We start from the raw sequence: 27,960 nt of genomic DNA on the forward strand, positions 1-27,960 counted from the left end.
TTGTTTTTACCGACTGTACAGATGTCTGCCACCTTTGGCTGCAAAGGATGTAATCAATCTGATTTCGGTGTTGTCCATCTGGTGAAGTCCATGTATAAAGCCGTCTGTTAGGTTGTTGGAAGAGAGTGTTTGTTATGCAGAGTGAATTGTCTTGGCAAAATTCTATCAGCCTGTGTCCTGCTTCGTTTTGTTCTCCCAGGCCATACTTACCTGTAATTCGAGGTGTCATTTGACTGCCCACCTTAGCATTCCAGTCTCCTGTGATGAAAATAACATCTCTTTTAGGCGTGTTGTCCAGTAGGTGCTGCAGATCCTCATAGAACTGCTCTACTTCAGCTTCTTCAGCATTTGTGGTTGGGGCGTATATTTGGATCACTGTGATGTTAGATGGCTTGCCCTGAATTCGAATTGAGATCATTCTATCATTTTTTGGGTTGTATCCAAGCACTGCTTTAGCCACTTTACTATTAATTATGAAGGCTACTCCATTTCTTCTGTGGTCCTCTTGTCCGCAGTAGTAGATCTGGTGGTCATTTGATGTGAAGTGGCCCATTCCAGTCCATTTCAGTTCACTGACGCCCAGAATGTCTATCTTTAATCTTGACATCTCACCAATAACCACATCCAATTTGCCCTGGCTCATAGATCTTACATTCCAGGTTCCGATGGTGTGTTGATCCTTAGAACATCGGATTCGCCGTTCACCACCAGCACCGTCGGCCGCTAGCCGTCCTTTCGGCTTTGAGCTAGCTGCGTCATCACGTCTGGGGCTAGTTGAGCTCATCCTCTGTTCCTCCCCAGTAGCATTTTGACCATCTTCCGACCTGGGGGTCTCATCTTCCGATGGTATACCGACATATCTCTGGTTGTACTGATCCATTTAGTTTTCACGGCAAGAATACTGAGGTGGGTTGCCATTACCTTCCCCAGGGATCGCATTTAGTCTGACCTCTCTGTCATGACCTTCCCGTCTTGGGTGGCCCTTCACGGTTTAGCTCATGGCATCATTGAGGTGCTCAAGCTCCAGCACCACGACAAGGTAACGATCCTTTGCTGAAGCTTCCATGGATAATTCACTGAAAAAAACAAACCCCACTGTGCTTCAGCCAACCGCCATTTTTTAATTTCTAAGAAAACATACATTGTATCTAGATAAAATATTGAGAACAACTTTGATGTTACAGGGCAAAGCTGTGCTTTGTGGTGTACCAGGTCCCTGTTTTTTAAAATATGTCAGTCTAGGAACCCTGGCAGGTACAAAAGGATGTATCCGCAGGTCCATTGGTCTCCACAAGCAATATTTTGCCTTCTCCTACTGCAGACTGTAATATACCATAAAGACAAGGGCTCCTTACCACTCCAGCATATTCTATTCCCTTCCTTCTTCCCTGTCCCTTTCCCACACTTTACGTGTTGTGGGAGAAGAAGAGAATTATGATGGTGAAATTTACTAGCATGACTTTGGGGGAGTGGACATCTACAGCCACATTTTTCAAAGTAGTTTGCTCCATGGACCTGTCTTTTGTAGATTTGGCTGTGGGTAGGCGAGATAATTCTGAGCAAGTTTAACAAATGGTTTTGCTGTTCATTGATTGGCATTGATCCAAAATAAAATAAACCACATTCAAATGAGTTCACATATGGATATATAGAATCTGCTCTGTGTTAGTAATAACTGCCTTAAAGATAAAATAATCTGCAGGATTAAATCGTGTTATAGTTATCATTGGCTTTGGGAACAAACCATGTATGGACTACATAAAATGAAATTTATATAACGTTTGTGAAGTCTGGACATGAAAGGGTTGGCTTTTTGGCTAAAGTTTCTGCTAAACACATTCCTGAATTCTTAATTCAAGACTTCATTGGCTAGTAGACAGCCTTTTTCAAGGCAGTTTGAAACCTTTTGAAAAATATTTTTTCTTCCAACTCAGACATGATCTACCCCAGTGCATCCTCACTGATCTTCCTAAATACAATATTTTTCATTTGGGCTGATTTAATATCTGATAGTGTCAAGCCATGTTCTGCAATGGTAAGGTTTGTGTTGTATTGTCTTGATTAATGATAGAACCAGAGACAGCAAATCCTGCTTTCAAATGATGTTGTTTGGGAGGGTTATTTAACCCAAAACCACTTCAATTGTTGTGAAAGAATTATGTTAAAACTGTATTAAAGCAATTCTCAAAAGCAACTGTACTTGTTTTTGCTGTTGTTGACGTAGACTGAAAACTCTGGGAAACTTACTAGGAATTTTGCCATTAACTTCTGCAAAGGCAGGGAAATTTACCAGATCGTTAATAAAAGTAAAACATGGAGGCATTTCTCTTGATAAATTATATATGAGTGTTGTAATCTTTAGATGTATCTGGACATAAGTGCTTATTTTATTGCACATTTTTACATTAACAAACAGGGAGGAAAGCTGGATTTTTTATAATTCTATTTGTTTATAATAAAATTATCTGGAGGCTCAAAGTGGCTTTGAATGAAGTTCTGGATTTTTTAAAGACCAGTTTTTTCTTTGCTTTTAAGTGTGGCCTTTGTTTTGTTTCTCAGTCTGTTTTAAGAAACTAAAAGTTCTACAAGTTCTGGCACTAGATTTACTTTTTTTTTTCCTTTCAGAGGAATGGGTTTGTAGGTGAAAGAGATTTAATTACTTTATTCTCAAATTCTCTTTCAGCCTTTGCTCCTTACATTTTCTTATTCTTTTAGGGAATGTGCTTCATATGATGTTCTGGCACCATATCATTAGGATCAGAAGCTGAAGATATAATGATGAATTTCTATAGAAATAGCAAACAAAATATTACATGAGCACCCTACATAGGCTGACCATATGTCCCGTTTTGAACGGGACAGTCCCGTTTTTTTAACATTTCCAGGCTGTCCCGTCATTTTAATATAAATGTCCATTTTGTCCCGTTTTCTTAAAAACCTTACTTAAAAATGTTAAAGTTCCTGCGAACCTGCCAGAATGCAGTCTGACTTTGAGTGGAAGGAGGGGGAACTCAGGAGAAACAGCAGGAAAAAAGCTGCAGAGCTCAACCCGGCGGGAAACCTAAAAAGAAAAAAACAGGATCAGCTGATAGGCGGTGATCAGAAGGCGAGCTGATTGGCTCCTGCCTTGAAATGGCGGGAAGAAAAGAACATAAAAGCACAGCTAGAGGAGGAACAGCTTGTTGGGGACAACCGTTCACTAGACTCTCCAGCCCAGCCTTGCCTCTCACAAACGAAGGAATCTGAAGATTCCCAGCCTGAGAAAACCGGAGAAGTTCCTGCCTGCCTTTCCAGCCCGTCACCCAGCCCTGCCCCGTTTTGCCATCCCAATGTCCCGTTTTTAACCCCATCCCGTTTTGCTATCCCAATGTCCCATTTTTGTCTCAAGGAAATATGGTCAGCCTAACCCTACAGATATTTAGCAAAAGTATATACCATTGTATTCAGTGGAGTTTTACTCTGTAGTAAATGCATTTAAGAGTCTTCCAAGCACAAATTAAGTTTTTACTTTCAGGGCAGAATTCTGCAAAGAATATCATCTAATGTGAACTGTTCTAAGAGAATATTTGTTTATATGAGGATAAAAAGGCCCAGCAGAAACATTTAAATAACCAAGGCATTTTTCTCCCTGATTTAAAAAATGACACACTTCAATTTTTCTTTTATTCTAAAAGGGAATGTTTAAAGGGTTATAACCAACATTTGACTTCAAATCTGATACAGAAACTCTGCTGAAGAGCTATTGTTCATGTCCCGGAATAGCCTTCTCTAAACCTGCACTCTCCAGATACCTTAAAACTTTTGTTCCTGAAATTCCCCAGCTACCATGTTGACTGGGAATTCTGGGAATGGCAAACCAAACAATCTGGAGGGTGCCAAATTTATGGGTGCCCGGTTGTATCCGAACCTTGTGTCAGCGTACTGTACATACCGACCAATTGTTAGATGTAGGCAGCAGCATATTGACTTGCAAAATAGATTGCAGATTAGAGATCTTGGTTTGCATAGAATAGAGTGAGTATACTTGAGATTAAACTGGGGTCTGGTTGTGCTCATAGCATACTGGTAAAAATGTGACAAAGTGGATTGGTACTGCCCTTACCATTTAAAGCTGCATGTGGCAAGGATGTGATTTAGGCTGAAAACTATACCTGTCTTCTCTGTCTTACACATAACAATTATGTCAAGGCTTTAATTAACCAAAGGTATGATGGGTGGCAACTGGGGAAGGCAATGGCAAACCACCCCGCTATAGTCTGCCAAGAAAAGTTGCGAAAGTGGCATCCCTCCAAAGGGTCAGACGTGACTCGCTGCATGCACTGGGGACTTTTCACCTTTTCATGATGGGTGGCAGAAGTCAGTATCTAAGGTTGTATCCAATGATGCAATGACATATGGATGATTACATCTTGTGATTTAAGAGGAGTCAATGGTAAACAGCATGTGTGAAGTGAAGTGAAGTGAAGTGAAGTGAAGTGAAGTGAAGTGAAATGAAAGAGAGAGTGAGAGAGGAAGACATGCTGTATATCTGTGAAACTAAGAAAAGAGAAAGATCTAATTGATCTGAATAAAGGTGGTCTGGTCTTGTGGCATTTATAAGTTCTGTATGAAAAGGTACTTGGATGGCATGAATGGATATACTAGAACAAGATGAGAGTACCGAAAAATTGGGTATTTGAGACAAGGAAAATAGTCATTCTTCCAGTTTTGAAAATGCAAAGGTTTTTAATTTCCATTGTGTTTGTTTGTTTGTTTGATTGTTTGGGTGATACGAGGCACTTTGACCTGATATACAGTGGAAATTAAAGAATATGTTTTAAAAATAACGTTTTGTTTGATTTAATATTACAGGGCAATTCCACAGCAACTATGGAGCCTGCCAGTCTGGTAACAAAAAATCTATCCACAGACCATTTAGAGAAGAAAAAGTGTCATGTATCCTGTGATTCTCAAACTAAACTATTAAGGGAAGAAAAACACTACATGTGTCGTATGTATATTCTTATTTTAACAACTCTGTTTTGTTATTTGCTGAGGCCAGTCAACCTATATAATATATATGCAGGATTTCAGGAATCGGCAAGCCATCAATTCAAATCTCTGACAAAAAGTGATATGTCATAGGCTATTGCTAAAGGATCAAATTGATGGCCTATCCACTTTGGGCCCTGAGCACACCCATTTCTTCTTATGTATGCCATATCCATTGTTGACACGCACCCTCCTACAGATTACTTCCCACGATATGTAATTCTTCACATAAAGAAAGAAAATGTTTCCTCTCATATGTTCCTACCCATGCTCTAAGCTTCTCAACAAGGGCCCATCCATATTGGTATTTGGCAGTATACTACATGTGAGCTGGTCTTTTCAGAAAAATCCACTCGATGGTTTTTTATCTTTTTTACCATGATGCTGAAATAAATGTCATTTTCCAGACCAGTGCTTTCTTTACTCCTAACATAGGAATGTTATTTCTGTTGAAATTCTAGTTTGTTTCAAAATGTTCTACATCTGACATTTACAAGCACCATATACTGAAGAAGTTGGCTTGGTAACTCAGTATTATCTGTATCTGACAGATGGCTTTCCAGTCTTGCTAGTTACGACTTTTTGAACAGGAGCTGAGTTACCACCTTTCGTTAAAGTCCATCTCCATAAAAAATTCAAATTCTTTATGAAAATTGTTTGCACAAACCTAACCCATTTCATATTGCTAACAAAAGAAAACCTGAAAACAAAACCCCATACTGCCTCTTTTAATTACACAATGTATTCTTTTAATTACTTTAACATAGCTGGCAATCTGTATGTTTAAAGGGAAGTTGCAGAATTCTCTAATTGAATATGCAAGGAGTACCAAGAAAATGATACGGAACATGATGGATGATCACCAGTCTTCTCTAGATTATCTCTCCAATCAGGTACTAGCTAATATTTGCTAAATGCATTTCCTTCTGGGTAGCAATAATATTACTGAATTATCTACAATTGAAACGAAAAAAATAATCTAATTAACAGATAAAGTGGGCACTCTCTCTGGAAACAGTTTGTTATATTGTGGTGAAAAAAACATACAGTATATTGTTCTGTCCTATAATGTTTGGAAAAAACAAAATATCCCCACCCCCGCCCCAATAGCTATGAAAAAGCCATTAACATCATTGGAAATCCAGATAAGTGTCTTGAACTTTGTTAACAATTCTTATTCAGTTCAACCACAAATAGTTAGAGACTTTGATTTTTTTTAAAGTAGAGATATGACCTATATAATCAAATATCAGGAGTATGATTCAGCAGAAATTTATTTTATTAAGAGAGAGGAGAGTCAATGCATGCCAAAATTCAAGTCCTAGTCACAGGGGACATTGTTCTCATGGTTGGGTGAGGCACACAAGTTTCCAAAACCCGAATTGCCAACATAATGGGGATTAGGTAGAACAGGAAGTGACGCAAGGGCAGAAATATGTCTTGAAACATATTTACTGCTGCTCATATTCACCCACTTAGAACTTCACTCTTGTACATGCTATTCCTGGCAGGGAGAACGAAAAACTCTCAGAGGCACTAATGGCAGTTTCCCTCAGAACAAAGAGGGTGGAACAGGACTCTACTGCAGACCACAATCCCAATGCCCCTTGAGCGTTTCAAAATCTTTTTTTCAATAGAGTAAGGGGGGGCTACGTGTTGGCAGAATGCTGGGAAAGCCTATTTATTTCTATAAAAATAATTTATTTACAGAAAGCAAAACAAAAGCAAAACATATTTAAAGGACTTAGCTCTCATTGAGAGCAAGCCTGGCTTGCTACATATCGGCAGAGAGAAAAAAAGAGGAAGTAAGAAACAAGTCCGGGCAGGTTTCCTCCCCCCAGGCAATCTGCATGAAGCACGTGCGAGGAGACAATCAAATACAACCTCTTCACCGGGCCAAAATGCTTAGGTACAATAGCAGTCTTAATTGTTAGTAGGAAAACCTCAACACTACTGACTGGAAAATAGCACTGAAATTCTTGTTTGATGCATGCAAGTCCTTTGGTTTCTCCAGGCATCGCACTGGGTTGTGGCGCTCGTCTCCTTATCTGGTCATGCCAACTCCTACTGCAAAGACATGATTGGAAAATTCCTGTCAATCAACCATTTTCTTGGCCAGTGAAACACAGAGACAGCTGTAACTGACTTCCTTTCAGCCCTAAAATACAAGGCCTTAAGGCACTCATTCTGAACATTTAGCTTGTAAAAATCTTGGAACAAACTTTTAGCCCAAAACTACAGAAAAACAAAAATTTGTGGGGTCACACTAACCAATCTGCCAAGCCCATAACAATGCATTGCTCAGAATTAAGTCCCTATTAGTTCAATACAGGTAGTCTTTGCTTATCGACCACAACTGGGACTGGAATTTTGGTTGCTAAGTGAAGCGGTCATTAAGCGAATCTGACCCGATTTGTTGTTAAGCAAATCACAGTAGTCATTAAGCAAACCATGTAGTCGGTAAGTGAATCATGTGGTTCTCCGTTGATTTTGCTTGCCAGAAGCTGGCTGGGAAGGTTGAAAATGGCGATCATGTGACCGCAGGATGCTGCAACGGTTGTTAATGCGAGGACTGGCCATAAATTGTTTTTTCAGCACCATCATAAGTCCAAACCATCACTAAACAAATGGTTATTAAGCGAGGACTACCTGTAGAGTTTTCCTCCAAGTAAATTTATTGCAGCACAGGAATTATTTAACTTCAGTTGGATCCCATCCAGTGTTAGCATTTCAAGGCAATGAGCAAAGAAATATGCTGTTGAGGGCCCCAAAATGTTACGGATATTTAAACATTTCTCTTTTTGCAAATGCACAGGTTAATGAGCTTATGAGCCGGGTTATGCTTTTAAATGCAGACCTGTCCAGAAAACCAATTGATGTATTTCCCCATCGAGCAGTCCAGTCTCATGGTAAAGATTTTTATTCCTGCTTAGATCTTACAGTACTTACTGAGATATACCTCTTATATGTATAGAACTATAAGACAGCATGTTTCTATCATAAGACTGATACGTCTGTTGTTGTTGTTTATTCGTCTAGTCGCTTCCGACTCTTCGTGACTTCATGGATCAGCCCACACCAGAGCTTCCTGTCGGTCGTCAACACCCCCAGCTCCCCCAGGGACGAGTCCATCACCTCTAGAATATCATCCATCCACCTTGCCCTTGGTCGGCCCCTCTTCCTTTTGCCCTCCACTCTCCCTAGCATCAGCATCTTCTCCAGGGTGTCCTGTCTTCTCATTATGTGGCCAAAGTATTTCAGTTTTGCCTTTAATATCATTCCCTCAAGTGAGCAGTCTGGCTTTATTTCCTGGAGGATGGACTGGTTTGATCTTCTTGCAGTCCAAGGCACTCTCAGAATTTTCCTCCAACACCACAGTTCAAAAGCATCGATCTTCCTTCTCTCAGCCTTCCTTATGGTCCAGCTCTCGCAGCCATATGTTACTACGGGGAACACCATTGCTTTAACTATGCAGACCTTTGTTGTCAGTGTGATGTCTCTGCTCTTAACTATTTTATCGAGATTTGTCATTGCTCTTCTCCCAAGGATTAAGCGTCTTCTGATTTCCTGACTTCAGTCAGCATCTGCAGTAATCTTCGCACCTAGAAATACAAAGTCTTTCACTGCTTCTACATTTTCTCCCTCTATTTGCCAGTTATCAATCAAGCTGGTTGCCATAATCTTGGTATTTTTGAGGTTTAGCTGCAAGCCAGCTTTTGCACTTTCTTCTTTCACCTTCATCATAAGGCTCCTCAGTTTCGCTTCGCTTTCAGCCATCAAAGTGGTATCATCTGCATATCTGAGATCGTTAATGTTTCTTCCAGTGATTTTAACTCCAGCCTTGAATTCCTCAAGCCCAGCAGGCCGCATGATGTGTTCTGCGTACAAGTTGAATAGGTAGGGTGAGAGTATATGTGTGAAGCCATCTTTGTTTTTGATCATACCCATTTTTGCCTGGAATTTACCTCTGATGTTTCTAATTTTCTGAAAGAGGTCTCTTTTCCTTCCTATTCTATTGTCTTCTTCCACTTCCACACATTGCTTGTTTAAAAATAATTCCTTATCTCTTCTGGCTAACCTCTGGAATTTTGCATTTAATTGGGCATATCTCCCCCTATCACTGTTGCCTTTTGCTTTCCTTCTTTCTTGGGCTACTTCTAGTGTCTCAGCAGACAGCCATTTTGCTTTCTTGGTTTTCTCTTTCTTTGGGATGTATTTTGTTGCCGCCTCCTGAACAATGTTGCGAACTTCTGTCCAGAGTTCTTCCGGGACCCTATCTACTAAGTCCAGTCCCTTAAATCTATTCTTCACCTCCACTGCATATTCCTTAGGAATATTAATGAGCTCATAATTAGCTGATCTGTGGGTCTTCCCTAATCTCTTTAGTCTGATCCTAAATTGTGCAAGAAGAAGTGATCAGAACTACAGTCAGCTCCAGGTCTTGTTTTTACTGACTGTATAGATGTCCACCACCTTTGGCTGCAAAGGATGTAGTCAATCTGATTTCGGTGTTGTCCATCTGGTGAAGTCCATGTATAAAGCCGTCTCTTAGGTTGTTGGAAGAGAGTGTTTGTTATGCAGAGTGAATTGTCTTGGCAGAATTCTATCAGCCTATGTCCTGCTTCGTCTTGTTCTCCCAGGCCATGCTTACCTGTAATTCCAGGTGTCATTTGACTGCCCACCTTAGCATTCCAGTCTCCCGTGATGAAAATAACATCTCTTTTAGGCGTGTTGTCCAGTAGGTGCTGCAGATCCTCACAGCACTGCTCTACTTCAGCTTCTTCAGCATCTATGGTTGCTGAAGATGGCTTGCCCTGAATTCGAATTGAGATCATGCTATCGTTTTTTGGATTGTATCCAAGCACTGCTTTAGCCACTTTACTATTAATTATGAAGGCTACTCCATTTCTTCTGTGGTCCTCTTGTCCACAGTAGTAGATCTGGTGGTCGTTTGATGTGAAGTGGCCCATTCCAGTCCATTTCAGTTCACTGACGCCCAGAATGTCTATCTTTAATCTTGACATCTCACCAATAACCACATCGAATTTGCCCTGGCTCATAGATCTTACATTCCAGGTTCCAATGGTGTGTTGATCCTTAGAACATTGGATTCGCCGTTCACCACCAGCACCGTTGGCCGCTAGCCGTCCTTTCTGCTTTGAGCTAGCTGCGTCATCACGTCTAGGGCGAGTTGAACTCATCCTCTGTTCCTCCCCAGTAGCATTTTGACCATCTTTCAACCTGGGGGTCTCATCTTCCGATGGCATACCGACATATCTCTGGTTGTACTGATCCATTTAGTTTTCACGGCAAGAATACTGGGGTGGGTTGCCATTACCTTCCCCAGGGATCGCATTTAGCCTGACCTCTCTGTCATGACCTTCCTGTCTTGGGTGGCCGTTCACGGTTTAGCTCATGGCATCATTGAGGTGCTCAAGCTCCAGCACCATGACAAGGTATCGATCCTTTGCTGAAGGATACGTCTGGGGGAGTGGTTTTCATTGCCATTTTTGACGTTTGATGGTTGGGGACATCACACATTGCTTGTTTCATTCTGAACAGGTAACAAATGCCTGCTCACCATTTGGAAAGGGATAAGAATTTATGGGTCAAATCACATATAGCTAATTTTGGAAGAGGGAGCAGAGTAAGTGGATTATTAACCTTTTACCAGCTTCAGCTCCAACCTATATCATGCACATGGATTTGAAGCCTTGGCAGCGGTGATATTTGATGTGATTGAGCAGTAGTCTAGGAGATACCTTAAAGTTGTTAAGTTTTGATAAAATAACACCAGAACATCTGAAAAGCCTGCAACTTCGAGCCCTGCCTTCAGTGGGAAGTGTACTACTTCATGGGCTAAAACAACAGCCAGTTTCTCATAACAGGCTTTTGGTTCACTTTTAGAAGGAACGCAAACAGAATAAGAAAATGGAAGCTAACTGATAACACCTAAGGAGGATGCCCAGAAGTCCTCCTTTAAACCTTTCCCCCTTTGTTTGTTTCTTGGTTTGTTTGCCCTCCTTTCTTCCAGGAATTCAAGGAACCATACACAGTTCCATTTCTTTCTGCATGGTAACAACCCTATGAGGTAGTCTGATCTAAGAGATATTGATAGTCTAAATTCATCCATTGAGTTTCCATCACACAGGATGGTTTTGAATCTGGGCCTCTCAGGTTCTAGTCTGACACCCTAAATGCTAAACCACACAAAATCTACTCAAACCTGTTGAGAGGCCCGGTCCCTGGGACAGAAAGGCGCAACTGAGGTCTTCCCTTCTCTTTCCTGTCTTCCTTTTTCCAAAACAGAGTCCAAGTGCTCCATCTATATCCATTTGATGATATTGTTTTTTAGATAGGGAAAAACATCTCACTAACATCCTCCTTGAAGGCAGGATTGCAGAACAGTTACAGAACTTTGTGGATTCTGAAGAGTTCCACCTATTATAACTAACCACAATCCTTTTAATTTGGGGGGAAAAGAAGAGGTCTGCCAGTAGAAAGAAAAAAAAATCACCACACATCTCTTGGATCTATTGAATAGAGAATCCCTTATTCAAAAGAGTCCTGATACCAAACAGATCACTGGCACACAAGATGATCGTTTTTCTTTATTTAATAAAGTTAAACCAAAACATCCCCTTGTAATGTTGTCCTGCAGGTTTAGATTGCAGTGATATTAAAGATACCATTGGTTCAGTTACAAAAACTCCAAGTGGTCTGTACATAATCCATCCAGAAGGAGCAAGTTATCCCTTTGAGGTAATATTGATTTTTCATATTTACTCTTTGCTTGGAATTTTTTTCCTTAAGACAGCATTAAACCCATCCAATTCCTTTGCAGCAATATAATTTTGCCATTGCTAAGTTACTATCCATATTTTTATTCTGATGTTGATGTTAACTGGAAATATCTTAAAAGAAAGGAAATGTATTCTGTAAATATGCATTATATTTGATTATATTCAGTTTGTTATCTGTTATATATCTGAAGGGCATTTTTGGTTGGGTGAAATATGAAAAGCAGTGAACTTAACCTGACATAGATTTCCACTGGGTATGTTTATATAATATAGCTTATCCATAGGAAACTTGGTTATGGTTTATTCAATTAACCCAGTTTTCTGGCTTCTCACAATACTAGACTGGGTTACCGGCTGGGTTCACAAAACTCACCAGGCTAAAATGAAGTTAGCCATGAAGCTCTGATAACATTCAGTGGCAAAGTTATGCAAAAATTTGGAAAATCCACACAGAGGAAAATTCTGTTTTTACAGAGCTGTAGTTTTGACAAATCAAAACTATGGGACCCCATGGTGTCTAGAATAACAAGCCTGTCTTTCCCACCCATTGTTCACCTGCTCATCAACAGAAAACTCCTGCAGAAAAAGTATTTTATTATATGGCTGTTTAGCTGTAGCCACATTATGATTTTTTAACAAGGCAGACTTAGAACAGCACTGCACGTAAAACAGTTCCAGAGTTTAAGCTGCCCAGCCAACCACCCTCCCTTCTGGGGCTCTGTCCCAACATTGCTGCTTACAAGATCAGTGACTAATAAAAACCTTAAAAATGTGCTTTTAATTCAGCACATCGATGGAACTATGCAGAAGACTGCATAGAGAAAACACAGCATAAAAAGGTGATGCTTACTGGCTCATACTTTCAGAGCTTAGTAATATTTTGGAACTCAATCAATCAGTTCATGGTCAACAACTCAACATTTAAAAGATTCCCTAAAAGCTAGAGAATCTAGCTAAGTGCTCATTGATATCAGTGGGATGGGAGTCAAGGAAGGGAAACTTTTAGCTCTTTCAAAAAAAAGCAAGATATAAATGTGGAAATTAGTAAAGAAAAAAAAATGATGAAACTGAGAAATAAAATTTGAATGTTTAGTTTAATATCTTATCTTATAAGAAAAATAAATATAGGCTGCAGTCCTATATAATATTTTCTGGGAGAAACTGAGTTTATTTGAAGTTATGCAAGGGGTTGCATTATCAAAAGAGCATACTTTTAGATGATTTTCATTTTTTCAAAAGTCATTAATGCATTTTTTTCCTATGAGTTAGAAAGCACAGATCATGGAATATTTCAGCATACACTGGAATAGTTTTAGAAATAACAAAAATTATGTTTCAACCAGTGTTAATTTTTTCCCCAGCTTTTAGAAATTAATGCCAATGTCTACAGAAGTTGAAGTCATCAAATAAATAGAAATATTTAGTTATAAGACTGGACAGAAATCAGAAGCCAATGGAAAAACATGTGAAGACTTATAATAAAATAGGGGTGAAATGTTAGGTTTCAGAAGGATCTAGAGCAAGAAGTATCAGAAAATTTGATGGATCTCCTAGATCTCCTAGACCAAAGAAATGATACTCTTGAACAACTCCATGTAGCAGAAAAAAAAAATACACCTCCCCTTCCTGAATATGACATCAAACGGCAAAGTATTTACAATTAAGGTGTTTTATTTTGCTGCTTTTGTAAGCAGCTCCAAATTATTGAGAATTATTTATACGTGCAACAGCCCATGAACATTTTCTTGCCCTGCTTTCCAAATTGAAGGTCCAACAACATGTTAGTTTACTGAACACATTGGACCACGATATTCCTTTTCTAAATAGACAAAACTATGCAGAAGTTACATTGTTGTATATCCTTGCTGTTAAAAGTCGGAGTCACCTCTTTTTGTAATTTTGAAAAATTTTCCCTTGTGTTTATATGCTTTTTTAGTTTTTTTCTTTTTTTTCTTTCTAGTCTTTTGTTTTTCTGTAGCTTTTATCTTTGCTTGAACTTAATAAAATTCTTATTAAAACTATGCAGAAGTTACCTTCAGGCATAGCCATTCCAAACACTTTTAAAATATCTTTTAAAATTTCTTGTTTATCTTGCTTGGAGTTACAGGGTCTGCTTCTTTTACATTGCACTTCCCTACTTCTCACAGTGAAACCAATCAAGATATCTTTAAACTATTTTAGTGAAAACATAGAAAAGAATTATTCAGTTCAGAGGAGAACCATGTTAGTCTATGATATCTTAGAACCAGGAGTCTGGTAGCAGATGAAACAATTTTTTTTTTTAAAGCTTATGACTCTTGATAAAATGTGTTAGTCTGAAAATATGTTACCAGACTCCTACTGATTCTCAGTTGTTTGCAAAACTTAAGATTCAACTTCATACACATCCACATTCCATATGGACATTAGAATTAATTTTGTTTCATTTAGAGGGAAAAAAATCCATATGCCAGATTCATTACTGGCTTTTTAAAAAATATTATTATTCATTAGATTCATATTGCATGTTTTCACCCAGACCTCCAGTTGGTTTATTGGGGACCGTTAGTTTTATTCCCCACAATAACCAGCCTCTGAAGTAGGCTGGGTTGAAAGAGAAGGACTGGCCCCAGATCACTCAGTGAGGGTGGGCTTCAGTCTGGGTTTCCTCAGTTCTAGTCCAACATCTTAACCAATACACTACACTGGCTCATGAGAGGATTTCCCTCTGCCTTTATTCATTTTAGGTATTGTGTGAAATGGATTTTAGAGGAGGGGGATGGACTGTGATTCAGAAGAGAACTGAAGGAACAGTTGATTTTCAAAGGACATGGTCTGAATATTTGGAGGGATTTGGTGACCTTTCAGGTATCAATTTATTATTCATGCTACACTTCTTCCTAGTTACTCCAATGTAGCTCAGTGTCCCAATGTATGGGTCAAAGCAGCAAACAATTACAAGAAATGTTTGGTTGTCAAACAGTCTATGGTCTTATAGGTAAAATATTCACAACAGTTACAACCATCATCATCTTCAAATGATGCTAGAGGTTCTGCAAGTGATATCTTAAAATAATCTGAAAGGTCAAGCCAGGAAATTCTGAAGAATCCAAATATCAGGTGGGACAACAAGAAAAAGGCCTCCCTTGTTCTAGCACCAGAGAGCTGCAAATGGAAAGCTTAAATGCTGAGATCCCCTTAGGACACTGGTGTTAAACAATTCATAATACTGTAGGGGAATCCCTGATTCTGCAAGGCATTATCTCAAGCAAAGCATTGCTTCTGTTTTTCAAAGCAAGGTTCTGTACTTTCAAGAGTCTTCTCTCCTTAGGACTGAGCAGTGAGGATACATATTCCTCCTGGGCTCAGTCTTCCAAATCTTTGTTTTCTTTAGACAGGACGAAGGATTGTGATCTGGTTCTTATTAGATGAAGAACTGGATATTCAGGAAGAGGTGCATGGATGGTATCATGATTAACACAGCATGCAACTAGAGTTGACAGTGCTGGATAGGACTTGGGATGAGGGTAGGAGGAGAAAAAAAAGATGCTGAAGAGAGGGAATTGACCATAAAGATATAAAAGAATTTCTCCATGTTTTCTACTAGAATCAGATTTGGCCATTCTGCTTCTATTAATCTTTGCAAAGGCATGACTCCACCATGACTTGTCCCTAATAAAAACAAATGCATTTTTAAAGAGTCTGTTTCTGAAAGTTTCCACGTAAACAGCTGTAATGGTAGAATTATAAAGAAAAGCTTACATCAGAGGGATTTGCAATAAAAAAATCCTCCATCAGTAAAAAATTTCTGTCAAAGAATCAAAGATTATTGGCCAACTAATGTTTGCAGTTGCACAAATTAAGGAAAGATACATGCAAACCTTATTTATATTTAGATATCTTGTGTACAATAATATTTACAAAGTGACTAATTCTTTTCTTTTGAAAAATGCCATGCCGGACTGTTGCGGTACTAATGTAATAAAGTGGATATAAACTTTAGCAATTCATACATCCCTGGCTTGGACTCTAGAGAGAAGCAAGCTCAATATACACAATGGGATGGGCAAGTTGACTTTCTGCTGAACAAACACTTGAAGTTCAGATCCTTAGCATTATTTTACTGATAGTGTCAGAGCAAGCTGCCTGTTAGAGAACATGGACAAGGATAAGTGTTTTTAAAATTTATATTCGGTTTTTTTAATAGGGGAATTTTGGCTTGGCCTCCGAAAGATCTTCCACATAGCAAACCAGAAAACAGCCAGTTTCATGCTTTACATAGACTTGGAGTCTGAAGATGACACGTATGCGTATGCATCATATGACAGCTTTTGGTTGGAGGATGAAGTATGCTCCTTTAAAATACATTTAGGGCGTTATTCTGGAAATGCTGGTAAGTTTTGGAAGCCCAAACATCTGTTTTTTCAAAGCAAGGTTCTATAAATGGGAAAATAAGATGACAAATAATGGCTGTAGTTGCATGGATATTCTAAAAAGAATTTACAAAGGAAGAATACCTACACCCGGGTCCTTTTTAACCCATCCCTTTATGTTATATTGGCCAAGTGGCATCCAGTTTTATGCTCTTTGACAAAAAAGTTGAAGGGCCATTCACAGAATTAATTATTGTGTCAGTTGTAAATAAACTGCTGGTAAGAGAAATTGAATCAAGTCTCTGTCAATGGAGTAGGTGGGATTTAGCCCATGGTTCTCTGTTGCAATCTGCAAAATTGTCCACCCTCCAAACTTTTTTTTTTTTTGGTGCCTTCAAGTCAGTTTTGATTGCCTGGTGACTGTCTGGACAAGTCCCTGCAGTTTTCTCGGCAAGACTTTGGAAGTGGTTTGCCATTGCCTGCTTCCTAGGGCTGAGAGAGAGTGACTGGCCCAAGGTCACCCAGCTGTCTTTGTGCCTAAGGCAGGACTAGAACTCACAGTCTCCTGGTTTCTAGCCTGATGCCTTAACAACTACACCAAACTGGCTCCAACTCCAATCTTTACACTATGGATTTTTCTTTTACAATGCAAATTGCAAATCCATGATCTGGATTACTACCAAGGTCCAAAACAAAAAGCTACTGAAGTTTATTCCTGAAAAGGGATTCATGCAATTACTAGGATCTCACAATATTGTTCAGATCCATTTATGTTCCAGATAGATTTATGTAGTGAGTAACAACTATGTTACAAAACCTGGGAAAAGTAGATTAGACAAGCTGTATTAAGCACCAATGCAGCAACAATGGGCTGTATGAATGATAGCTCTCAAGAGCCAGTTCACATCACTTTATTCATTCAAGTCCTTCTGGATATTCATGAATATACCTTTACACAAACAGTACAAGTGAACAAGGAGCAACTCTGTCTTGGGTAACATAACTAATATATTAGTATTCTAGTCCCTGAGTTCAAAAATGATGACCTTCGTAGTTTGCTGGGGTGGTGGTAGGAGAGGTAAGTTAAAATTTATTCCCCAGTAATTCTGTGGAGGTCTGTTTAAATTACTATTTCAGGTAGCCCTCGTTTAGCAACTATCTTGTTTAGCAACTGTTCACAGTTATACCAGTGATGAAAAAGTAACTTTGTGATCAGTCTTTGCATTTACAACCTTTGCAGGTCTGTAAGCAAAGGAAAGCTGAAGTAAGATCATAAGCACTGTCATAGTTTCATTTAGTGACCACTTCACTTAATGACTGAGTTGCCAGTCCCAATTGTGGTCACTAAATGAGGACCATTTAATTATGTAATTATTCATGCTGCTTGACTCCCAGTGGGAGGTTTATAAATTGTTAAAAACATTTAAAAACAAAGAAAGCAAGACAAAACAAAACAAAAGGAACAAAGATGGCAGAGATAACAAGAAAAGGGGGCTTCAGTCATGCTCACCAAAGGCCTAGGCAAAGAGCCAGGTCTTCAGGGCCTTTCAAAGTATCAATAGGATGGGGGGAACTTCATTCCAAAGGGCAGGTGCTGCTACAGAGAAGGTGCACTTTTGGGGTCCTGATAGATGGCATTGTTTAATTAAAGGAAGCCAGAATGTACCAACCCTGCCAGGTTTGATTGGCTAGGCAGATACTATGGGAGACAGGTGCTCCCTCGAGTAACCAGGCCCAATGGCGTGTAGGGCTTTATAGGTAGTGACCAGCACCTTGAATTGCACCCAGAAGCAAACTGGTAACCAATGCAGTTCACGAAGCAGAGATGTTACATGGATATCCTGAGGCATGCTCATCACTGCCCATGCCACTGCATTCTGGACCAGTTGAAGCTTCTAGGTGGTCTTCAAAGGCAGCCCGTTGTGCAGCGCATGATGTATTATATGCATATACTGTGTGTGTATGTGTGTGTGAGAGGGAGAGGGAGTGAGAGAGAGAGAGTGCACACATCCAACCTCCCCAAATTTGCTTGCACTTGCTTTACTTTCTGTTGTGAAGATGTGTCTCCAACTTGCACCTAATCATAGCACAACATGTCTTGGCAACATTTTTTTCTTCTTCCATGTCCTTATGATGTTGCCTTCATCTTGCGCACAGCCCATAGAGGAGCAGCCTAATGTTATCCTTAGCTGTACCAGTGTTAAATAGTGTTTTCTTCTTTATCCAACACAATCCAAGGACAGCCTGAGGATGTGTAAAATCTGTTGGGGTTTTCTCATTGATTCCCTTGAAGGGAAACCAAGTCCCTTGATGGCAGCCCCTGGGAAGAGAGGAGGTAGAAGCAGGATAGGGTTTGGCAATGAGGGCAACAAGTTCCATGCTGATATTGTTTTCTGCTGACTCAGGGATGACTAGATAATGCTATATATGGGTGGAGAGCAGTTCAGCTCAGCAATGGGGAAAGAACCTTTGACTGTTTAACTTCTGAGTTGTTCCTGCTGTTTATTTGTGACACCAATTAATAAAGACTCTTTTCTTTCTCCTGTCTGAGTGTTGGATTTGCAAATGATTAAGGCTCTCATTAATTCCAAATACTCATAAAAGAAACAAATTGAATGACCTTAACCATTGTTTCCTCCCTTTTTGTTCCTCTTTAGGTGATGCATTTCGGGGATATGGAAAAGAAGATAATCAAGATACATTACCTTTCAGTACATTTGATGTGGATAACGATGGTTGCAATCCAGCCTGCTCTCTCCAAGAACAACCTGTTAAGAGCTGCAGTAACTTTAGTGAGAAAACAGGCTGGTGGTTTAACCAATGCGGTCTTGCAAATCTTAATGGTCTCCACCGGTTCACAAGGAAGATGCTGGTATCAGGTATCCAGTGGGACACCTGGATGATGGATGACAAGCCAGTCAAAATTAAATCTGTGTCAATGAAGATCAGAAGAACATACTACAGATAACAGGATAATGTAATTGAAATTTGAGAAATTAGGCTGCCTAATAGTTCTTCGTGGTGTAATATGCATAACATTTTAGTATAGCAATTTATTGAAAGGTTGGCGGCCCTTTGCACACTGCTTTACTTTGTAATTACACTCTTCAGTACAGTACAGTTGCACTTCAATTGGTTACTACAATTACACTTCTACCATAAATGCATTTGTGATATTTTACTGCACTGCTGAGTGCACCAATGATTTACTGCATCAGCATGTCATTACCTGCATTGGAAAGCTATAAGCATGATAGTTCTGTTTCTTCACTGCTGCTGACCATCTCTTCTTTTCCTTTAGCACGGGTAGCAGAGTTGCAGACCTACAAATTTTAAAATATCAGTGTTAATTTAAGAGAAGGGGTATCAAAGGGTCATAACTGGACAAGTAATTGTAGTAAATCAGTGAGGGTAGTAAACAATATGGCCAGATGAGCTATGCTTTTTTTTTTGCTGAATGATGAAAACAGGAGAATAGCCCTCAACATGGTTAAATATCAGACTGGGCAAAGACAACTTTCAGACTGTGGCCAGACTTTTTCTTTTAGGGAAAAGAGAAGAATACAGGTAGTCCTTGTTTAGTGACCGTTCACAGTTATGACAGTGATGAAAAAGTAACTTTGTGGCCAATCTTCACATTTATGACCTTCGCAGGACTGTAAAGAAAATGGAAGCTTCAGTAAGATCGTAAGCACAGGTACAGTTTCGCTTAGTGACCACTTTGCTTAATGACCAAATTCTGGTCCCAGTTGTGGTCACTAAATGAGGACTACCTGCACTGGGGGAAAGGACACCTGTCTTATTTGAAGCTGGTTATTTGCAAAAGATAGCTTTTATGCAGTGCTCAGATTTTAATTTTAGTATTGGGGTTTTGTTGTTTATTCATTTAGTCGCTTCCGACTCTTCGTGACTTCATGGACCAGCCCACGCCAGAGCTTCCTGTCGGTCGTCAACATCCCCAGCTCCCCCAGGGACGAGTCCGTCACCTCTAGAATATCATCCATCCATCTTGCCCTTGGTTGGCCCCTCTTCCTTTTGCCTTCCACTCTAGCATCAGCATCAGGGTGTCCAGGGTGTCCTGTCTTCTCATTATGTGGCCAAAGTATTTCAGTTTTGCCTTTAATATCATTCCCTCAAGTGAGCAGTCTGGCTTTATTTCCTGGAGGATGGACTGGTTTGACCTTCTTGCAGTCCAAGGCACTCTCAGAATTTTCCTCCAACACGACAGTTAAAAAGCATCTATCTTCCTTCTCTCAGCCTTCCTTATGGTCCAGCTCTCGCAGCCATATGTTACTACGGGGAACACCATTGCCTTAACTATGCGGGCCTTTGTTGTCAGTGTGATGTCTCTGCTCTTAACTATTTTATCGAGATTTGTCATTGCTCTTCTCCCAAGGATTAAGCGTCTTCTGATTTCCTGACTGCAGTCAGCATCTGCAGTAATCTCCGCACCTAGAAATACAAAGCCTTTCACTGCTTCTACATTTTCTCCCTCTATTTGCCAGTTATCAATCAAGCTGGTTGCCATAATCTTGGTATTTTTGAGGTTTAGCTGCAAGCCAGCTTTTGCACTTTCTTCTTTCACCTTCATCATAAGGCTCCTCAGTTCCTCTTCGCTTTCAGCCATCAAAGTGGTATCATCTGCATATCTGAGATTGTTCATGTTTCTTCCAGAGATTTTAACTCCAGCCTTGGATTCCTCAAGCCCAGCATGTCGCATGATGTGTTCTGCGTACAAGTTGAATAGGTAGGGTGAGAGTATACAGCCCTGCCGTACTCCTTTCCCAATCTTAAACCAGTCCGTTGTTCCGTGGTCTGTTCTTACTGTTGCTACTTGGTCGTTATACAGATTCTTCAGGAGGCAGACAAGATGACTTGGTATCCCCATACCACTAAGAACTTGCCACAATTTGTTATGGTCCACACAGTCAAAGGCTTTAGAATAGTCAATAAAACAGAAATAGATGTTTTTCTGAAACTCCCTGGCTTTCTCCATTATCCATCGGATATTGGCAATTTGGTCCCTAGTTCCTCTGCCTTTTCTAAACCCAGCTTGTATATCTGGCAATTCTTGCTCCGTGAATTGCTGAAGTCCACCTTGAAGGATCTTGAGCATTGCCTTACTGGCATGTGAAATGAGTGCCACTGTTCGATAGTTTGAACATTCTTTAGTGTTTCCCTTTTTTGGTATGGGGATATAAGTTGATTTTTTCCAATCTGATGGCCATTCTTGTCTTTTCCAAATTTGCTGGCATATAGCATACATTACCTTGACAGCATCATCTTGCAAGATTTTGAACAGTTCAGCTGGGATGCCGTCGTCTCCTGCTGCCTTGTTATTAGCAATGCTTCTTAAGGCCCATTCAACCTCACTCTTCAGGATGTCTGGCTCTAGCTCACTGACCACACCGTCAAAGCTATCCCCGATATTGTTATCCTTCCTATACATACATCTGTATATTCTTGCCACCTTTTCTTGATCTCTTCTTCTTCTGTTAGGTCCTTGCCATCTTTGTTTTTGATCATACCCATTTTTGCCTGGAATTTACCTCTGATGTTTCTAATTTTCTGAAAGAGGTCTCTTGTTCTTCCTATTCTATTGTCTTCTTCCACTTCCACGCATTGCTTGTTTAAAAATAATTCTTTATCTCTTCTGGCTAACCACTGGAATTTTGCATTTAATTGGGCATATCTCTCCCTATCACTGTTGCCTTTTGCTTCCCTTCTTTCTTGGGCTACTTCTAGTGTCTCAGCAGACAGCCATTTTGCCTTCTTGCTTTTCTCTTTCTTTGGGATGTATTTTGTTGCCGCTTCCTGAACAATGTTGTGAATTTCTGTCCAGAGTTCTTCCGGGACCCTATCTACTAAGTCCAGTCCCTTAAATCTATTCTTCACCTCCACTGCATATTCCTTAGGAATATTAGTGAGCTCATATCTAGCGGATCTGTGGGTCTTCCCTAACCTCTTTAGTCTGATCCTAAATTGTGCAAGAAGAAGTTCATGATCGGAACTACAGTCATCTCCAGGTCTTGTGTTTACCAAATGTATAGATGCCCGCCACCTTTGGCTGCAAAGGATGTAGTCAGTCTGATTTCGATGTTGTCCATCTGGTGAAGTCCATGTATAAAGCTGTCTCTTAGGTTGTTGGAAGAGAGTGTTTGTTATGCAGAGTGAGTTGTCTTGGCAGAATTCTATCAGCCTATGTCCTGCTTCGTTTTGTTCTCCCAGGCCATGCTTACCTGTAATTCCAGGTGTCATTTGACTGCCCACCTTAGCATTCCAGTCTCCCGTGATGAAAATAACATCTCTTTTAGGCGTGTTGTCCAGTAGGTGCTGCAGATCCTCATAGCACTGCTCTACTTCAGCTTCTTCCGCATCTGTGGTTGGGGCGTATATTTGGATCACTGTGATGTTAGATGGCTTGCCCTGAATTCGAATTGAGATCATTCTATCGTTTTTTGGATTGTATCCAAGTACTGCTTTAGCCACTTTCCTATTAATTATGAAGGCTACTCCATTTCTTCTGTGGTCCTCTTGTCCACAGTAGTAGATCTGGTGGTCGTTTGCATCCTCTACAAAATGATATGTATCTCCTCAGTTCAGTGTTGAGGGACTAGAGACAACACGTCATGATTTGCACTACCAAATGGAAGATTGTACTGCTGTCCTCTTTGAGATGCACATGATGCTCACAATCAGGTGAGCATGAAAAAGCACCCAGAAGTCCCAAAGATGCTGTGCTTTGGAAGACCAGCCCGTTTTTGGTGGCAGAGAGACATAGTGATAGCTTGGAGACTATCTTAGAGCAAAAGAACCTCCATGTTCAAAGGCATTCTATGGGTAAAGACCCTATAGCAGGAAGATTGCTCATACCCTGCAAAAGGCACCAGCGTTTCACTTGGATAGCATGTGCGCCTTTCAGAAATCTCATTTTATTAAAAAAGAAAGTACAATGTTCTTTCACATCATCGATGTCTGGAATATGCTCTGTTTCCTTTAACAAATGTTTTCTTGCCGCCTTTTAAAATAAATACTAATAGCTGGAACTTCTGTCATGTGGCAGTGTCAAGAGAGAAGGATAACAGCTGTGATCACATTACAGCCTTACCTGTAGTTAACAACCATGGCTTACTGAAACCAATTGCCTCAGTCTGTATAAGGCACTCTACCATAAAGTAACTACAAGGACTGGATTCCTGCAACATGCCTGGCTAAAATATGGTTGGCTGGCTGGTGACTTAATGTGTCTTATGTTCCTGACTGTTCTTCTCACCTTTATAAGCAGCCATCTTTAAACCAGCCTTCTCAGATACATTGGAATTTAAATCCCAGAATTCCCAGGGCATGCTGATTGGGTATTCTGGGAACTACATCAGGATAGTACCAGGTTGATAAAGGCTGCTCCTGGGGAAATTAAAAGCCCACCTTAGGTAGAAAATATATGGAGAACTGACTCTTTGGAAATGCTGAGATCATAGACTTCTTGATCAAACTATTATGGGCTTAGCTTCTAATATTCTTCCAGAGAGTGAAAAGCTTTTGCTTTCCTTTTGTTTGGGGGGAGCTTTTTTTTGCTTCTAGGATAAACCAAGCCAATATGTTGTGTTGTAATTATATTTTCTGTTGTGTACTGATGATAGTTCTCTCCTGAAGTTGTGGCAGCGGGCTATGTAAGAAGCTAAAGTGGTAAGGAGGCTCTCTCACATGGTTTGCAAAATGATCATTAAGAAACTAAGTGGTTAAGGAAAGTGAAAATCTACCGACAGTGCATATAAAAGGGTTTGGCTTCTAGGTGAAAGCTACATGGCTTTCCCTTGCTAAGAGTAATTTGTTCTTTTTTTCTCTCTCCAGCATTTAAAGATCAGAGACTGTATCCCACAGAATTTCCCTGGTGGGAATGTCTTTTTTTCTGCTTCAGTCTCATGATGCTGATCTCTTCTGTTTCCCAGCCCATGAGTGGGACATGTTTAAGTGGTCCTTACCTGTGCTGGGCATTAAAGCAATGTTTTCTCCCTTATTCCTGCACCATCAGTAGTTTGAAAGGAGTAAAATCTATTAACCCTGTCAGCCTTTACTTTGGAAGGAAGCCAGGTTACTGGCAATGAGTGGGAACAGAGGCAATGGAGTCGGTATTTGTCCACTGAACAAATCAACCCAGAGCGCTCACTCGAGGCACAAATGACCAGGCTCATATTATCCTACTTTGGACACATTATGCAAAGACCCAGCTCTCTGGACAAGGCTCTAAAGTTGGGAAAGGTGGAAGGAAAGAGAAGAGGATGACCAGCAGCAAGGTGGATAGACTCAGTTACAGTGGGGATGAGTGCACTGTTGGGAGATGTGGAAGACCAGGTTAGGGACAGATCATCATGGAGAAAATATATTTCTGTGGTTGCTAGGAATCAAAAATGACTTGATGGTACCTACAATAATCAGGCAATCAATTTGTGCAGAGGGAAAGGGGAAACAAATGACAAAATTTGCTTTGTGATATCACGATACAGCCCGCAGCTTTTTGTGCTTGGATCCTGATATTAGACCCAAGAATGTAAGTTACATCATTTGTGATTCATATTTTATCATGGTGGTTTGCACTGGATGCCTGTACAATAAAGGCAGGAGAGGTCGATGGCAATTAACTGGGCAATGGCATGCTTAAGAAAAGGTTCATTTGTGTATTGCTATAAAGTCATTCTGAGCATGCTCGCTTGCTGAGGCTGCAACATTTTGACTGTGCCCCAGTCTGAATCCTGATGGGAAAGCGTCCAGATAATTTGCTTTCTCCAGGACCCTCCAAAGCTGGAGGCTGGCCACTTTCTCAACAACCTTCCTTAAAAAGAGAAGGTTGAAGACTGGATGAAAATTGTCCAGATCGGCTGGATCCAAAGATGGCCTCTTGAGGAAGGATGCAGCACTGCCTCTTTGAGAGTTGGCAGGACCACCCCATCTCTCAGAGAGGCATTGACCCCTGCATGGATCCACCCACATGCTCCCTCCCTGACAGCCTTGATTAACCAGGAGGGACATGGATCTAATACACAGATGGCTGCACCCACAGCTCTGAGGACCTGTCCACTTCCTCTGGACTAACAGGCTCAAACTCTTCCCAGATAACATCACTACCCATCAGGAAAACTTTCTTTCATAGTAAGGAGAAGGCTGGATGGTTAGAAGACAGTGGGCAAAGATGGAAATGAGGAAATGAAGTGGATTGAGGAACAGGCATAAAAAATGTCCATCTGCTTTCTAATATGCTATTCAGATTTTCCCAACTTGTTGCAGAGATGTATTGAGATAACTATTTTCAGAATTCCCAACAATCATTGCCTGGAATTCTGGAGTTCTAGTACCAGAACATTTGGAAAGGTCAAGTGAGGGGCAGCTGATGTAACGTAATGGACATTTTCTATTTCCCCATTAGGTGCCTTTTCTCCATGCTAACTTTAACTTTAATGCAAGCTGTTAATTTTCAGTGTCACTGAGTAGCTGAGAAAAAGATGTTTTCTGCAGTAAGTGGGGAAATCATACAGTCAGGCTCTAACTGACGTGGCAGCAGATGCAGACTGCTTTAAACATCTGGACAGAACTGAGCATTTTAATCCAAAAATATTTCTTTTTCTCTGAAAAGCTTACAGTTTGAGTTGCATAGCCTCTAAAATGTACTTTGGTGACAAGTCTTTAGTGTCTCTGCATTTCTAAATGAGGTTATCTGAATTCTCAGTAAAGTGCATGGGTTGCTCATGGATCTGCACTGTTCCTTGTTGAGAAATAGGTATTTAGTGCAGTAAACTGGAATAGCAACAGAGAGTGGTTTCAAAATGGTGAGAGGGCAGTTTACAGCATTCTTTGGGAAATTAGAGAGGGAAGATACCCTTACAAGTGTCTGGAAGTTGCAGTTCGTGCAATATGTACTAGTTAAAGTGCTAGGCTGTTAAATAAGATATGGAGATTGTGTGGCATCAGTACTAAAAGATCTGCACTGGTTGCCAGTCTCTTTCCAAACAAGCATACATTCTGGTGCCAGTGTTAAGTTTTATGATCTAAAGAGCTTAGGGCCTGACTATTTCAGGAACTGCCCCCTCAACTGCAAACATGACCAAACCCTAAAATCTGCAGGAGAATCTCTTCTACAGAAGTGCCTGATCTAGAGACCTATTTATCTCATATGGAGAAAAAAGGCTTTCCAGCATTGCCCCATCCATGGAATTCACTTTACTCCCTGTTGTCATTTATTTATATATTTATTTGTATTAAGAATTTTGCATGAGGTAAAAAATCTAAAAGAAGAGAAGGGAGGGAGGGAGGGAGGGAGGGAGGGGTGCAAGAAAAGAAACTTTTTTCTTTTTCTAAGAAAAGTTATGAAATCACTTCCACCCTTTTCTTCAACTGATAATTACAATCTTATAATCTTCCCTCCCTCTTAGATGTTACACAAATCCTTTCAGCCCCTCACCTATTCCAGATCTACTTTACTCCTCGTTGTCTTGATCTTTAGAGAAGCAAGCAAAACACATCTGTTTTATCTGTGAATTAAATGAGTTTCCAGTGATGGTTTTTCATTTGTCTTTTGAAGTCTGCTTTTCAGCTTTTCTTAACAGATTTGGGAAGGGTCATGTGTGCAGAAAGGTGGGATTTAAATCAGATCACATCATTAAATACACAGGCTTTATGCCATGTTGTGAGAGGCTAACATGTGGAGTTGCTCAAAGAGGTGTCAAGCAGTGATCTCAAGAGCATGAGTGAAGCTAAAGCAGTGTTTTTCAAACTTGGGAACTTTAAGATGTGTGGACTCCAACTCCCAGAATTCTGGGAATTGAAGTCCATGCATCTTAAAGTTGCCAAGTTTGAAAAACACCAAGCTAAAGCACTGAAGGGCTGCTGGTGTTCAGCCAGAGGAAAGATGTGCCATGATGAACATAAGTGAATAACCTCCACTTGCAGGGCTATATTATATTTCCTCTTAAATTAATTCTGATCTTGCTCCCATCTGATTTTTTGTACCAGCCCTGCTCATATTTTGGGAGTGTGGCCCCTGGCCCTTCAGGGCAAACTGAGGTCACCTAATCCTGTATTAGACATTTGAATGTGCATCAAAGAATGCCTTGCATGGAAATGCATTTTGGGGAAGTGTTATGGAAGATTTCTCTCCCCTACCCTCCCAATAGATTTCAGATCTTGAATTATATTACAGTTTTGGTTTGGTGCTCTTTGTATGCTAATTTTAATAAGAATTGTCAGAAGTTGGGTCTGTGGATGTTACATCATATATATAAATTTGCTCTGTAGCATTAGGTTAGGGCCCTTCTACTCATCCAATGGCAGACATTTTCTTTAGACTACATTCACATTGGCAATAAAGCAATATTTTAATCTTAAGCTATTATGGCTGAGGACTATAGAACCTGAAGTCTCATATACATTATTCCCAGGAACATACAGTTTGTCTAACAGTATCTGAACTGGCAAAGAATAATCGTCACTCCAGCTGAACTACTGAATCAGCAGGTGGCAGTACAAGCAAAGAAACTGAATTATATTTTCTTGCATTTATTGTGATTACAATTTTTTCCCCTCTCCTCTCTTTTCTCTCTTTCCCTCTTGCTCTCTGTTACACACAGATGAATTCAAATGGAAAAATTAGTTTGGAGAAGGGTAGACATAGATGCACAACATAATGTATCTTCTGGGGGAGATAGGCGGTGGCTAAATTTGAGTAATAAATAAAAATAAATAAAAATATGGAAATATTATCTGACATGGTTAAAGCTGTAAGA

General features: G+C 40.1%; 1 protein-coding gene across 2 annotated transcripts; it reads left to right on the forward strand.

The window, feature by feature from the left end:
* The first annotated feature begins 1,899 nt into the window (after window positions 1-1,899).
* ANGPTL5 (angiopoietin like 5) lies at window positions 1,900-19,302 on the forward strand. 2 transcript variants are annotated; one of them, XM_063304481.1, is made up of 8 exons: window positions 1,900-2,035; window positions 4,852-4,990; window positions 5,821-5,924; window positions 7,847-7,940; window positions 11,693-11,793; window positions 14,561-14,681; window positions 16,021-16,206; window positions 18,844-19,302. In XM_063304481.1, exons 1-8 carry the CDS (start codon window positions 1,937-1,939, stop codon window positions 19,152-19,154), a joined length of 1,155 nt encoding a protein of 384 aa, XP_063160551.1. In that variant the 5' UTR covers window positions 1,900-1,936; the 3' UTR covers window positions 19,155-19,302. The 2 variants fall into 2 exon arrangements, with proteins under 2 accessions (XP_063160551.1, XP_063160552.1); XM_063304482.1 differs by lacking the exon at window positions 1,900-2,035 and having other exon boundaries at window positions 4,942-4,990; window positions 5,799-5,924.
* The last annotated feature ends 8,658 nt before the right edge of the window (window positions 19,303-27,960 follow it).

This window comes from Candoia aspera, chromosome 5 (genome assembly GCF_035149785.1).
Source record: "Candoia aspera isolate rCanAsp1 chromosome 5, rCanAsp1.hap2, whole genome shotgun sequence".
Lineage (NCBI taxonomy): Eukaryota > Metazoa > Chordata > Lepidosauria > Squamata > Boidae > Candoia > Candoia aspera.

Excerpts from the sequence above, each read along its gene's own strand:
- ANGPTL5 (XM_063304481.1), top strand. The coding sequence starts at position 1,937 with ATGATCTACCCCAGTGCATCCTCACTGATCTTCCTAAATACAATATTT. Across the intron at positions 11,794-14,560 it reads GAGCAAGTTATCCCTTTGAG|GTATTGTGTGAAATGGATTT; the intron begins GTAATATTGATT and ends TATTCATTTTAG. Across the intron at positions 14,682-16,020 it reads GGGATTTGGTGACCTTTCAG|GGGAATTTTGGCTTGGCCTC; the intron begins GTATCAATTTAT and ends TTTTTTTAATAG.